Here is a 14,628-nt window from a genome sequence, read left to right as displayed (position 1 = left end):
CAGCATCCCACAGTGCATTCAGTTACTCCCCTCCTCCCGCCACACACAAAGTTATTTAAGCTGGGAATGGTGGCACACACCTGTCATCCCTGTACCTGGGAGGCTGAGACAGGAGTGTGACAGGTTCAAGACCAGGCTCAGCAATTTAGCGAGATGTGTATAAATAAATAGGGCTGGGGGGTATAGCTTGGTGATAAGAGTGGTTCAATCCCCAGGACTCTTTCCCCTGAAAGAGAACTGATTAGTTATGTTTTATTTAGTGACACTATTATATTTTAGGTATAGTCTTTTAATCATTTGGATGTCCCCCCCCTTTTTTGGCTAATATATTTAATATAGTAATGATGCCGTTAAATGTTTCACAAAGCTGATATTACCTCTTTGGATAAATTCCTAGCAGTGAACTGTTGTCAAAAGATATATACTTTTCTTTTTATGGCACTGGGGATGAAATGCAGGGGTATCCTACCTCTGAGCTATACCCCCAGCCCTATTTTATTTTTTATTTGGAAACTCAGTCTTGCTAATTTGATGCTAGCCTCACTGAGCTGCTGAGACTGGCTTTGAACCTGTCTCAGTCTCCCAAGTACTGGGATTACAAGCATGTGCCCCCAAGCCCAGAAAATGCAGACATTTTTACATTTCTGCTTTCTTTAGTCATTATGAAATTTACCTAGTAAATAAAATGTAGCTTTTACAAATTTTTCTTGAGAGTAGCATCTTTCTAAATTAAAGTTAGATCAGGTTCAGAAAAGATGTTATTATATTCATTACAAAAGTAGCTGTTCTTTTATAAATGGGCTGGAAATTTACATAGAAAAGCTGCATTTTCTCTTCACTATACCTTATGTGAACATAGACAATATTTCCATGTCGATCCACATTAATTTTTCCAGGAATGCAAGAAATTCTTCTTTCTGTTTCTTTTGTTAAAAGTTTCTTACACAAACAACATCTATAACCAAAAGAAGATACAAAAATCATTCAAAATATTTTAAATATAGTAAATTAAAGAATGTAGCTGTATTATACAGCATTTCAAAGAAAAAACATTACCTGTATAATGTCGCCGCGTTACTCCGAGAATCTGGATTCAAGTACGCAGGATCAAACAGTCTCTCAATCTTCTTACAAAAAAGTTTACTATTGACAATAAATGACCAAAAAATTAATTTTCTAATTTACTTTATAGTGATAAAAATAAACACTGACCTACTTATATACATGTAAATAAGATGAATAAAGACTTAAAGATGCTCTTTTTGGGAGTTTATAACATACTTTTGGTATTCTAAGTAAATAAGCCTACGAACATGAGCTGCTTGATCAAGAATCTATTTTCACTAGAAAACAAGACAGATGGATATGTCCCTCTCTTCACATCATTTGTAAAATATTCAAAGTTAAAGATTTTCAGAGCCAGGTATGGTGATGCATGCTTGTAATCCTGTAACTTGGGAGGCTGAGAGACAGGAGGATCACAAATTTGAGGCCAGGTTCAGCTACTTAGTGAGGCCCTCCACAACTTAGTGAGACCCTGTTTCAAAATAAAGAATAAAAAATCAGGCTGGAGGTGTAACTCAGAGGCAGAATGCCCCTGGGTTCAATCTCCAGCAAAACACACACACACACACACACACACACACACACACACACACACACAATATGGCTGGGGGTGTAGTAGAATGCCCTCCGGTTCAACCCCCAATACCGCAATTAAAAAAAAGATTTTCAGAGCCGGGCATCGTAGCACACGCTTGTAATCCCTGTGCTTGGGAGGCGGAGACAGGAGGATCACGCAGGTTTGAAGCCAGCCGCCAGCCGTGCTGGCTTCAGAGACTGTTTCCAAAAAATAAAAAAATAGGTCTGGGAGTGTAGCCCGGAGGTAGAAGGGCTTCCAGGAACCCCAGTACCACCAAAAAAAAAAAAAAAAAAAAAAAAAAAAAAAAAAAAAGATTTTCAGTACTTGGGAGGCTGAGACAGGAGGATTGCAAGTTTGAGGACAGCCTCAGCTACTTAGTGAGGTATTCTGCAACTTAGTGAGACCCTGTTTCAAAATAAAAAATAAAAAATAGGGCTGGGGGTGTAGCTTGGAGGTAAAATGCCCCTGGGTTCAACCTCTAGTACTGAAAAAATAAAAAAACCCAAAGTTAAAGATTTTGAAAATTTAACAATTCAAGTCTACCAATAACTAGGTATATGATCTTTACAAACTTACTTTCCCTTAACTTTGTTTTCTCATCTACAGCATGTGGTTAATAATTCCAAACTCATAAGGTTTTATGGGGGTTAAATAAGAATGTTGCTAGATGTGGTAAAGTATGCCTGAATCTCAGTATTTGTGAGGCTGAGACAGGAGGATCATAGGTTGCAGGCCAGCCTCAGCAATTTAGTAAACCCTCTGCATCTTAGTAAGACTCTCTCTGTTAAAAAAAAAAAAAAAAAGCTGGGCGTGGTGGTGCACCCTTGTAATCCCTGTGCTTGGGAGGCTGGGACAGGAGGATCACAGGTTCAAAGCCAGCCTCAGCTACTTAGTGAGACTCTCAGCAACTTAGTGAGACCTTCTTTCTAAATAAAATATAAAATAGGTCTGGGAGTGTAGCCTGGAGATAGAAAAGTTCCTGGGTTCCACCCCCAGTACGTACGTATGTACGTACATACATACATACATACATACATACATACATACATACATAAATGAGCTTGAGGTGTAACCCAGTAGAATGCCCCTAGGTTCAATCCCTAGTACCATAAAAAAAGATAAAATGTTTTTATTTTTTATTTTGCTGTATTGGGAATGGAACCCAGAGACATTCTACCTCTGAGCTACACCCCCAGCACTATTTTTTATTCTTTATTTTTTTATTATTATTATTTTTGATGGTACTGGGGTTCCTGGAAGCCCTTCTACCTCCGGGCTATGCTCCCAGACCTATTTTTATACTTTTTAAAAATTTGGAAACAGGGTCTCTTAAGCCAGCGTGGCTGGCTTTGAACCTGTGCGATCCTGTCTCCGCCTCCCAAGCCTGGGGATTACAAGCGTGCGCCACCACGCCCGGCATTATTCTTATTTTGAAACAGGATCTCACTGAGTTGCAAAGGGCCTCACTAAGTAGCCAAGCCTGGCCATGAACCGCAATCCTCCTGTCTCAGCCTCCCAAATGCTGGGATTGCAAGTGTGTGCCACCACGCTTGGCACAAGCTTGTAATAGAATTTTTTTTTAAATTGGGGATGTAACCCAGGGGCCTTCTACCTTCTGGGCTACACTCCCAGACCTATTTTATATATTGTTTACTTGGAAACAGGGTCTCTTAAGCCAGCGGAGGCTGGTTTCGAACCCGCGCGATCCTCCTGTCTCAGCCTCCCAAGCGCCCAGCTCAAGATAGAATGTTTTTAAAGAGTGCAAGCCAGCCAGGCATTGTGGCGCATGCCATCCCCAGTACCACACACACACACACACAAAAGTGCAAGCCATAGCATTAAGAATCGAATAAATATTAATTACTTCATCACTTTGCACAATATAACTGAATTTGAAGTCTCTTAAATTTGTCATTAACTCCAAACGTATATCCTGCCTGTCTCCAATTTTCCTTGTGTAACATCTGCTGCTTGTGAAGGCCAAATGTGAATTCAGGATTCCATTGCCATTTTCAAGCATTTAGCTCTTTGATGATTCTACTTTGTCTCCTTATCCCCAAGGACTGAATTCTTGGATAATCCTTTGCATCATCAACATCTTCCTCTTTAAAGGATCATGCTGATCAGCACAGAAACATAAATCTAGTATCTCCATTTTCTCCATTTCTGTTGCTGAACCTTTTAGAACCATTCAGAGAAAAACATCTAAAAAAAATTGTTGTAAATCTAACCGGTTGCTGGGCGTGGTGGCGCACACTTGTAATCCCCGTGCTTGGGAGGCTGAGACAGGAGGATCGCCCAGGTTCAAAGTCAGCCTCGGCTACTTAGTGAGGCTCTCAGCAACTTAGGGAGACCCTGTTTCCTAACAAAATATAAAATAGGTCTGGGAATAGAGCCCGGAGGTAGAAAGCATCTGGGTTCCACCCCCAGTGCCACCAAAAAAAAAAAAAAAAAAAAAAAAATCAATCTAACCAGTCATACTCCATTTCCATCGTGCTCTGCCTGAGACCAGACCGCACACACCTGGCCCCTTTCTTTCCTTCTGCTTTCCCTTCCTCTTTACTGTCTCCTGCTGAGACCCCTCACTGGCTACATCTTGGCTAGTCTCTGTCTGTTGAGCCTCTAAGTAAGTAAGTAAGTGTGTGTGTGTGTGTGTGTGTGTGTGTGTGTGTGTGTGTGTGTGTGTTTTGCAGGTCTGGGGATGGAACCCAGGGGCATTCTACCTCCAAGCTACACCCCCAGCCCTATTTTTATTCTTTATGTTTAAACAGAATCTTACTGAATTGCAGAGGACCTCACTAAGTAGTGAGGCTGTCCGCAAGCTGCGATCCTCCTGTCTCAGCCTCCCGAAAGCTGGGATTACAAGCGTGTGCCACCATGCCTGGCTTCAAATTTCTATTTTAAGCCCTGACCAAAACAGCCTTATATCTTACCTGCCATCCTGTGTGAATGTCAAAGTATATTACTCAGTTACAACAAGATCTACATCTACTTCTTGATTTCCCTCACCTCAATCCTTCCCCTCTCAATCTTTCATTTCTCCATTAATGACATTACTATCCAAGTGAAAAACTTACTAATTTTCATCAAATCCTTTTCTCATCTACATCATCCCACTCACAAATCTGTCAAATATTTTTAATAACATACACAGAACCCATCTACTTTCTAGTTACACTGCTTCTACTCAAGTGTAAGCCATTTCATTTCCTATCAGACGACTATATACTAAACTCTGAATACATCTCTCTTTTTTTTTTTTTTTTTGCGTGTTTGGGGATGGAACCCAGGGGCATTCAACCTCCGAGCTATACCCCCTGCCATATTTTTTATTCTTTATTTTGAAACGGGGTCTCACTGAGTTGCAGAGGGCCTCGCTAAGTAGCTGAGGCTGTCCGTGAACCGTGATCCTCTGGTCTCAGCCTCCCGAGTGCTGGGATTACAAGCGTGCGCTACCAAGCCTGGCCTCTATGCTTCTTATATCCCTAAAGCCTATTCTTCACATAGCAGCCAGAATGATCTCTTAAATCAGATTTATGTAACCCTCTCCTCCCACCCACACCTAAAATAAAGTCTATTCTCCTTGCTATGACTTAAACAGCCCCTAAGTCTTAACAACTGGTAACCTCCTCTCATATCACTCATCCTCATTATACTGAAGTCTATTTTTGTAATTTTAACATAATTTACTACCACCACATACTCATATGTTCATTAGACAAAATAATTGCTAATTTTATCATAAGCCACTTTTCACAAAAAACAGAAATATATTCAAAATATGTCATTAAATTAAATAGAAATATATTTCTTTAATAGGAACATTTGATTTGAAATTAAATTAAAAAATTACCTCCGGAACTTATCTTTTTTGTCTTTTAAATCATCAACTTCATTGTGTGTGAAGAGATCAGCTATTCGTGTAAGAAGATTTGCGTTAATACAATTCATGTTGCAAGGGGTAGCTACTATGGCATTCATATTTTCGTGGCAGTAGTGAATACATTGTTCAACCTAAAAAACACAGGAGAGAAAATGAATACTGAAAAAGAGCACAAAGAATATTATCACAGCAACACTTTTCAAGTGTTAAATTCATTAAAAGCCTGATCCATGTATTTCTAGCCACTGAGTTTTGCCTATCTGAGTAATCTACCCATTCTAAAGTGGTCCAGCAGTTTGAATTTACATGCACAAATGCATGTATATACACACCCCTAAAAAAATTACTTCCAGCCTTTTCTATTTCAAACAGTAATGCATTTTTTAATGGTTGTAGCAGGTATAAATCTAAATCTGCATATTCAAATGTACAGTTACATGACTTCCTATAATTAAATTCAGCTATAATTTTTTTTTTTAAATTTGGAAACAGGATCTCACTAAACTGCTGAGGTTGGCTTCAAACCTGAGATCTTCCTGTCACAGCTTTCCAAGTACTCAGAGGTAGGATGCCCCTGGGTTCTACCCTCAGTACCGCAATCAATCAATCAATCAATCAATCAATCAATAAAAATAAAAAATATGGCTGGGACTGCAGCTTAGAGGTAGAATGTCCTTGGGTTCAATCCTTGGTACTGAAAAAAAAAAAAAGGGCTGGGGTTATCATTCAGAGCTAGAAGGCCCCGGGCATAGTGGTGTACACCTGTAATCCTAGCATTTGGGAGGCTGAGACAGGACGATAGCGGTTTGCAGACAGCCTCATCTACTTAGTAGGCTCTTTGCAACTCAGTGAGACCCTGTTTCAACATAAGGAATAAAAAAATAGGGCTAGGGGTATAGCTCAAAGGTAGAATGATCCTGGGTTGCATTCCCAGTATTGTAAAAAAAAAAAAAAAGATATCTAAGTAAAACACGCATAAAAAATCACTTTAATATCAAAACAAATATATTCCAACTAATGTGTGTGTGTGTGTGTTTGTTACTGGAAATTGGACCCAGAGGCATTCTACCTCTGAACTATACTCCTAGCTCAATTTTTTAGTCATTATTTATTATTATTATTATTATTATTATTATTACTACTACTACTATTTTCTTTTTTCTTTTCTTTTTTTTTTTTTTTTTGAGGGTCTGGGGTGAAACCCAGGGCCATTCGACCTCCAGGCTACACCCCCTGCCCTATTTTTTATTCTTTATTTTGAAACCCGGTCTCACTGAGTTGCAGAGGGCCTCACTAAGTAGCTGAGGCTGTCTGCGAACTGCAATCCTCCAGTCTCAGCCTCCCTCCAGTCTCAGCCTCCTGAATGCTGGGATTATACGCATGCGCCACCATGCCCAGCTTATTCTTTATTTCGAAACAGTGTCTAAGGTGCAGAGGGCCCACTAAGTAGCCAAGGTGGCCACAAACCAGGATTCTCCAGTCTCAGCCTCCCATGTACTGGGATTACAAGCGTGTGCCACCATGCCCTGCTTATTCCAACTAATTTTAATTTGGTAGTAGGGCAAAAAACTCTTTTGGTGTAGTTAATACTGTTGTTCCAGCTAGGCATGGTGGTGCACACTTGTAATCCCAGTACTTGGGAGGCTGAGCTAAGAGGATTGGAGGTTCATAGACAGCCTCAGTAACTTGTGAGGCCCTCTGCAACTTAGTGAGATCCAGTTTCAAAATAAAAATTAAAAATCAGGTTGTGGGTGGAGCTTAAAGGTAAAATGCCCCTGGGTTCAATCCCCAGTACCACAACAAACAAACAAACAATTTAGTTGCACCTAATACAACAATGATCTACACCTTAACTGCTTGCTTTATAGGTAAAACATAAATATCTAGTGGTTTTAACCGCTTCCGAACAGAACAAAGTACCTTCAAACATGAGCGATTTATTCAAATAAATTTACAATCTTTTTTCTTTTTTTCTTTTTTTTGCATTACTGGGATAGAACCCCGGGGGGGGGGTATTCTAACTCCGAGCTACACCTCCAGCCCTATTTTTTTATTCCTTATTTTGAAACAGGGTCTTACTGAGTTGCAAAGGGCCTCACTAAGAAGTAGCTAAGGATGTCTGTGAACCATGAATTTTCCTGTCTCAGCCTCCCAAATGCTGAGATTATAAGTGTGCACCACCACCCCCGGCTATAAATTTATAATCTTGAATTAGCATACTACTATTATAGTACAAAATCCTAAAATTGTATATTATTCATACTACTATTATAGTATGAAGATAAAAAGTATATCTATAACTTTACTATAACTATACAGTAAAATTATATATGATCATACTCTAATAGCATATATAATATTATATATTATTCATACTACTATTATGTATGAAGTCCTAAAATTTTCTAAACATTTGAAAGGGAAAAAATTAATACTTACTAATGAATCCATTTTCAAAAACTCTGAAGAAATAAGAATTGAAATAACATTTGCTGGCTCTAAAAAAGAAAAAAAATAAATTTTCCTTTTGATTTGTACCTCAATCTCCGCAGAACAGGCTCCTTCTCACCTTAAAAAAGGATGATACTTAATAAGAACAATTTAACACAATCTTGCTTATATCATACAGCTTAGGTACAAAAAAAAATTTCACTGTTAAAACCTATGGTACAGAAGTTGGGTGTAGTAGCACATGCCTGTAACTCCAGTACTTGGAAGTCTGAGGCAGAGGATAACAGGTTCATGGACAGCCTCAGCAATTACATGAGATCTTCAGTATCTTAGTGAGACCTTGTTTCAAAGTAAAAAAATAAAACAGGGCTAGGGGTGTAGCTTGGGGATAGAATGTCCTTGGGTTCAATGCCCAGTACCAAATCAACTTATAGAGAAAATACACATTAAACTTGCTCTGGATTTAGATTCATATTAAGTATAATGACAATATGATAAATGCAAAAGTTACAGTAAGAAAATTTAAAAAAATATTGAGAATATGCCAGGCGTCGTGGTGCACGCTTGTAATCCCCGCGCTTGAGAGGCAGAGACGGGAGGATTGCGCAGGTTGGAAGCCAGCCTTGCTGGTTTAGGAGACCCTGTTTTTTTTTTTTAAATATATATATACACACACACAAACACATATAAATAGGTCTGGGAATGTAGCCCAAAGGTAGAAGGGTTTCCAGGAACCCCAGTACCACCAAAAAATAAATAAAAAAATATTAAACATTTATTTGTGAATTTATTATTCTTATTATTTGGTGGTACTGGGGATGGAACCCAGAGGCCTTTTACCTACGGGCTACACTCCCAGACCTATTTCATATTTTTTATTTGGAAACAGGGTATCTTAAGAGAAGCTGGCTTTGAACCTGCACGATCCTCCTGTCTCCGCCTCGCAAGAGCAGGGCTTACAAGCATGCGCCACGATGCCCGGCATGAAATTATTTTTTAAAAAATTAAAAAGAGCCAGGTGTGGTGGCGCACGCTTGTAATCCCCGCGCTTGGGAGGTGGAGACAGGAGGATCGCGCAGGTTCGAAGCCAGCCGCGCGCGCTGGCTTAGGAGACCCTAAAAAATAGGACTGGGAGTGTAGCCCGGAGGTAGAAGGGCTTCCAGGAACCCCAGTACCACCAAAAAAAAAAAAAAAATTTAAAAAGAAAAAAGTTCAGAGCTGGAGTGTGGTGGCGCATGCTTGTAATCCCCGCATTTGGGAGGCTGAGACAGGAGGATTACGGTTTGAGGACAGCTTCAGCTACTACTTAGTGAGGCGCTTTGCAACTCAGTGAGACCCTGTTTCAAAACAAAGACTAAAAAACAGGACTGGGGGTATAGCTCGAAGGCAGAATGCCCCTGGGTTTCATCCTCAGTGCGGGGGGGGGGGGGGGGGGGGAATTCAGTGCTGGTATGAACAATATTTAATTAAGCCTATAATCCCAGCATTTGGGAGGCTGAAACATAAAGATTACAGGTTCAAGGCCACTGTAGCAATTTAGCAATGCCAACAGCAACTTAGCAAAACCTCCTTTCAAAATGAAAAGATAAGAGTTGGGCGTGGTGGTGCACACTTGTAATCCCCACACTTGGGAGGCGGAGACAGGAGGATTGCACAGGCTCGAAGCCAGCCGCGCTAGTTTAAGAGACAAGAGACCCTGTTTCCAAATAAAAAAGTATAAAATAGGTCTGGGAGTGTAGCCTGGAGGTAGAAGGGTTTCCAGGAACCCCAGTACCACCCCAAAAAAACCCAAAAAACAGTACCTATGCTGGGCGTTGTGATGTATGTTAGTAATCCCAGTATTCAGGGGGTGGAGACCTGAGGATAGCATTTCATGGACAACCTCAGCTACTTGGTCGGGGGCCCTTCGCAACTCAGTGTGACCATGCTTAAAAAATAATAAGCTGGGTGTGGTGGCACATGCTTGTAATACCTGCATTCGGGAGGCTGAGACTGGAGGATCATGGTTTGCAGACAGCCCCAGCTACTTAGTGAGGCCCTCTGCAACTTTGTGAGAACCGGTTTCAAAACTGAAGAATAAAAAATAGGGCAGGGGGTGTAGCTCAGAGGTTGAATGCCCCCGGGTTTCATCCTCAGACCCGCAAAAAAAAAAAAAAAGGGCGGGGCACTGTGGTGCATGCTTGTAATCCCACTGCTTGGAAGGCTGAGACAGGGGGATCGCACAGGTTCAAAGCCAGCCTCAGCTACTTAGTGAGGCTCTCAGCAATTTAGTGAGACCTTGTTTCCAAATGAAGTATAAAATAGGTCTGGGAGTATGGCCCAGGGATAGAAAAAGCCCCTGGATTCCACCCTCAGTACCACCAAAAACAAACAAACAAAAAAAAAACAAAAAACAAAAAAGGTTGGGCATGGTGGTGCATGCTTGTAATCCCAGCATTTGGGAGGCTGAAACAGGAGGATTGTGATTCACAGACAGCCTCAGCTACTTAGGCCCTTTGCAACTCAGTGAGACTCTGTTTCAAAATGAATAATAATAAGGCTGGGGATATAGCTCAGAGGTAGGATGCCCCTTAGTTCCATCCCCAGCACCATAAAGAATAAATAAATAAATTCTAAAAAAAATAGGGCTGGGGGTGTAGCTCAGAGGGACAATGCCCATTGGTACTGCCAAAACAAAACAAAACAAAACAAAGAAACAAAAAAACCCCAGTACTTCCCCTTAGCAACTCAGTGAGACCTTGCTTCAAAATAAAGAATAAGGCCAGGGGGTAGTGGTGCACACTTGTAATCCCGGCATTTGGGAGGCTGAGACAGGAGGACTGCAGTTCAAGGACAGCCTCAGCTACTACTTAGTGAAGCCCTTTGCAACTAGTGAGACCCTGTTTGAAAATAAATAATAAAAAATAGATCCTGGGGTATAGCTTGGAGGTATAATGTCCCTAGGTTCCATCCCCAGTACCGCAATAAATAAATAAATAAATAAATAAGAAAATATAAAAAAATAGGACTGAGGATGTAGCTTGGAGGTAGAAAGACCCTGGGTTCCATCCCCAGTGCTGCAAAAAGAAAAAAAAAAAGCCAATACCTGGATTATTAGAGATTTAATTAAGCATTTTAGTATTTCCTAGTTATATTAAATATTGGTTTTATAAGCCAGGCTGGGTGGTGTGCACCTCTAATGCTAGTATGTTTTTTTGTGGTACTGGAAATAGAACTATTTTATTTTTATTTTACTTTATTTTTATCTTATTTTACTTTATCTCTTTTTTTTGGGGGGGTATACTGGGGGTGTAACCCAGAGGCTTTCTACCTCCGGGCTATACTCCCAGACCTTTTTTATATTTTATTTGGAAACAGGGTCTCACTAAGTTGCTGGAAGCCTCACTGAGTAGCCGAGGCTGGCTTCGAACCCGTGTGATCCTCCTGTCTCAGCCTCCCAAGTGTAGGGATTACAAGCGTGCACCACCACACCCGGCACTTATCTTATTTTACTTTATTTAATTTTTTAAATTCTGAAACTAAGTAGCTGAGGCTGGCAGAGAACCTGTGATACTCCTGTCTCAGCCTCCCAAGTACTAGGATTACAAGCATGCACTACCATGCCCAGCAGAATCTCTGGACTCTGACTAAAAAATTCTTTTTTTTTTTTTTTTTTTTTGTGGTACTGGGGATGGAATGCAGGGGCATTCTACCTCTGAGCTATACCCCCAGTCATATTTTGATTCTTTATTTTGAAACAGCATTTCACTGAGTTGCAAAGGGCCTCACTAAGTAGCTGATGCTGTCTGTGAACCATGATCCTATCTTAGAGTCCCAAATGCTAGGATTACAAGCATTGGCCACCACGCCTGGGAGACTAACTAAAAATTCTGATTTAGCAATCTGGTTATTTATTTATTTATTTATTTATTTATTTATTTATTGGGTCTGGGGATGGAACCCAGGGGCATTCGCCCTCCAAGCTACATCCCCTGCCCTATTTCTTATTCTTTATTTTGAAACAGTGTCTCACTAAGTTACTGAGGGCCTCACTAAGTAGCTAAGGCTGTCCGCGAACTGCAATCCTCTGGTCTCAGCCTCCCAAATGCTGGGATTACAAGCGTGCGCGACCATGCCTGGCTATCAGTCTGCCCATTTAATTCAAAGACTCCTAGAAACCATTCCCATTAATTTGGTATCTATAATACAATAAACTATAAACAACTTCAGAATAATTTTATACTGTTAGTACAGATTTATCTTTTTTTTTTTTTTGGTGGTACTGGGGTGGAACCCAGGGGCTTTCTACCTCTGGGCTATACTCCTAGTCCTATTTTTTATATTTTATTTGGAAACAGGGTCTCACTAAGTTGCTGAGAGCCACACTAAGTAGCTGAGGCTGGCTTTGAACCTGTGCGATCCTCCTGTCTCAGCCTCCCAAGCGCGGGGATTACAAGCATGCACTACCACGCCCAGCTGCAGATTTATCTTTTAATAAAAGTTAAAGTAAATATTTTTTTTGTGGCACTGGGAATTCTATCTCAGAGCTATAACTTAGCCTGATTTTTTTAAATTTTGAAATAGGGTCTTGTGCTGGACATGGTAGTACACACCTGCAATCCCAGTACTTGGGAGGCCCAGAAAGGAGGATTACAGGTTCAAAAATAGCCTTACCTAGTGAGAATCTTTCAACCTAGTGAGACCATTTAAAAATAAAAATAAGGCTGGGGTGTAGCTCGGAGGTAGAATACCCCTGAGTTCACCCCCAGTACCCCCAAAATAAAAAAATTCTCACTAAGTGGCTGAGGCTATCTTTGAATCTGGGATCCTTCAAGTACTTGGATTAGAGGTGTACTACCATGCCTGGCTAGTTTAAAATATTTTGAAAATTCTATAAGTAGCAATTCTAATACAGATACTTTATTTTTTTATTATTTTTTATTTTTTTGGTGGTACTGGGGTTCCTGGAAGCCCTTCTACCTCCGCGCTCCACTCCCAGACCTATTTTTACATTTTTATTTGGAAACAGGGTCTCCTAAGCCAGTGGCTGGCTTCGAACCTGCGCGATCCTCCTGTCTCTGCCTCCCAAGCGCGGGGATTACAAGCGTGTGCTACCACGCCCGGCCAGATACTTTATTAATAATCACAAGTGTCATTTTGTATACAAGTCTATGCCCTCTTAAAGATTGTTATTCCTTATTTATTTATTTATTTATTTATTTATTTTAGTGGTACTGGGGATTGAACCAAGGGGCATTCTACCTCCAATGTACATCCCAAGGTGGCTGCTGCTGCCTCTTCCTCTTCTCCTCCTTCTCATTATTATTATTATTTTGCAGTACTGGGGATGGAACCCAGGGGTATTCTAACTTTGAGCTACACTCTCAGCCCAATTTTTTATTTTAAAACAGGGTCTCATCGCCAGGCGTGGTGGCACATGCTTGTAATCCCGTGCTTGGGAGTCAGAGACAGGAGGATCGCGCAGGTTCAAAGCCAGCTTTGCTGGCTTAAGAGATCCTGTTTCCAAATAAAAATATAAAATAGGTCTGGGAGTATAGCCTGGAGGTAGAAGGGTTCCCAGGAACCCCAGTACCACTAAACAAACAAAAACAAAAACAGGGTCTCATTGAGTTACAAAGGGCCTTCCTAAGTACCTGAGGCTGTTCGCAAACTGTGATCCTCCTGTCTCAGCCTCCTCCCAAATGCTGGTATTACTCGCGTGGGACACCACATCCATCTCCCAAGGCTTATTTTATTTTTGGTATTGGAGGCTGAACCCAGGGGCATTATATCCCTGAGCTACTACACCCCAGCCCTAACTTATTTTTTATTTTGAAACAGGGTCTTACTAAACTGGTGAGGGTCTTGCTAAATGGAGGAGGCTGGCCTTGAATCTGTGATATTACAGTGTTAGCTTCCCAAATGCTGGGATTACAGGCAAGCATGTGCTACCACACAAGGCATTATTTTTTTAGGTACTGGGAATCAAACCCAGGGGCATTCTACCTCCAAGCTACACCCCTAGACTGATTTTATTTATTTGGAAACAAGAGTCTCACTAGGTTGATGAGAGTCTCACAAGTTACTTGCTAAGGCTGTCCTTGAACCTGCAATCCTCTTGTCTCAGCCTCCCAAGTACTAGGATTACAAGTGTGGGCCACTATGCCCAGTTCTCTATTTTATTTTTTATTTTGAAACAGGATCTTGCTGGGTTGGTGAAGGTCTCACTATGTTGCTGGGGCTCTCTTTGAACCAGCCTCCTCAGTACTGAGATTATAGGCGTGAGCCATAATGCCTGACTTCTTGTTATTCTTATCGTTTACAATACTGGGTCTCAAATTTTTTTTTAGGATTGCTTTAGAATCTCAAAAACTGAGAATCCTAAATAGTTGTGTGTGTGTGTGTGTGTGTGTGTGTGTGTGTGTGTGTGTGTTACTGAGGGTGGAACCCAGGGGCTTTCTACCTCTGGGCTACACTCCCAGACCTATTTTATACTTTATTTGGAAACAGGGTCTCACTAAGTTGCTGAGAGCCTCACTACGTAGCTGAGGCTGGCTTTGAACCTGTGCGATCCTCCTGTCTCAGCCTCCTAAGCATGGGGATTACAAGCGTGCACCACCACACTCAGCTAAATAGTTTTTATTTATGTGGGTTATATCTACCAGTATTCACC

At 40.9% G+C, this 14,628-nt stretch overlaps 1 protein-coding gene across 3 annotated transcripts in view; it reads right to left on the bottom strand.

Annotated features, from left to right (window-relative positions):
* Window positions 1-14,628, bottom strand: part of SANBR (SANT and BTB domain regulator of CSR) — a gene marked incomplete at both ends in the record, with an annotated part of 69,049 nt that overhangs the window by 34,341 nt on the left and 20,080 nt on the right. For all 3 annotated transcript variants that reach the window (XM_080712039.1, XM_080712041.1, XM_080712040.1), the window contains 4 exons: window positions 845-955; window positions 1,057-1,143; window positions 5,496-5,656; window positions 7,965-8,023. In XM_080712039.1, the coding sequence (XP_080568165.1) occupies window positions 845-955; window positions 1,057-1,143; window positions 5,496-5,656; window positions 7,965-8,023 (418 nt within the window). The remainder of the gene's footprint in view (window positions 1-844; window positions 956-1,056; window positions 1,144-5,495; window positions 5,657-7,964; window positions 8,024-14,628) is intronic.

The sequence above is a fragment of the Muscardinus avellanarius genome (assembly GCF_963383645.1).
Source record: "Muscardinus avellanarius genome assembly, chromosome: 15".
Classification (NCBI taxonomy): domain Eukaryota; kingdom Metazoa; phylum Chordata; class Mammalia; order Rodentia; family Gliridae; genus Muscardinus; species Muscardinus avellanarius.
Note: the sequence above shows the minus strand (reverse complement) of the source record. Positions and strands in the feature narration are given on the sequence as shown.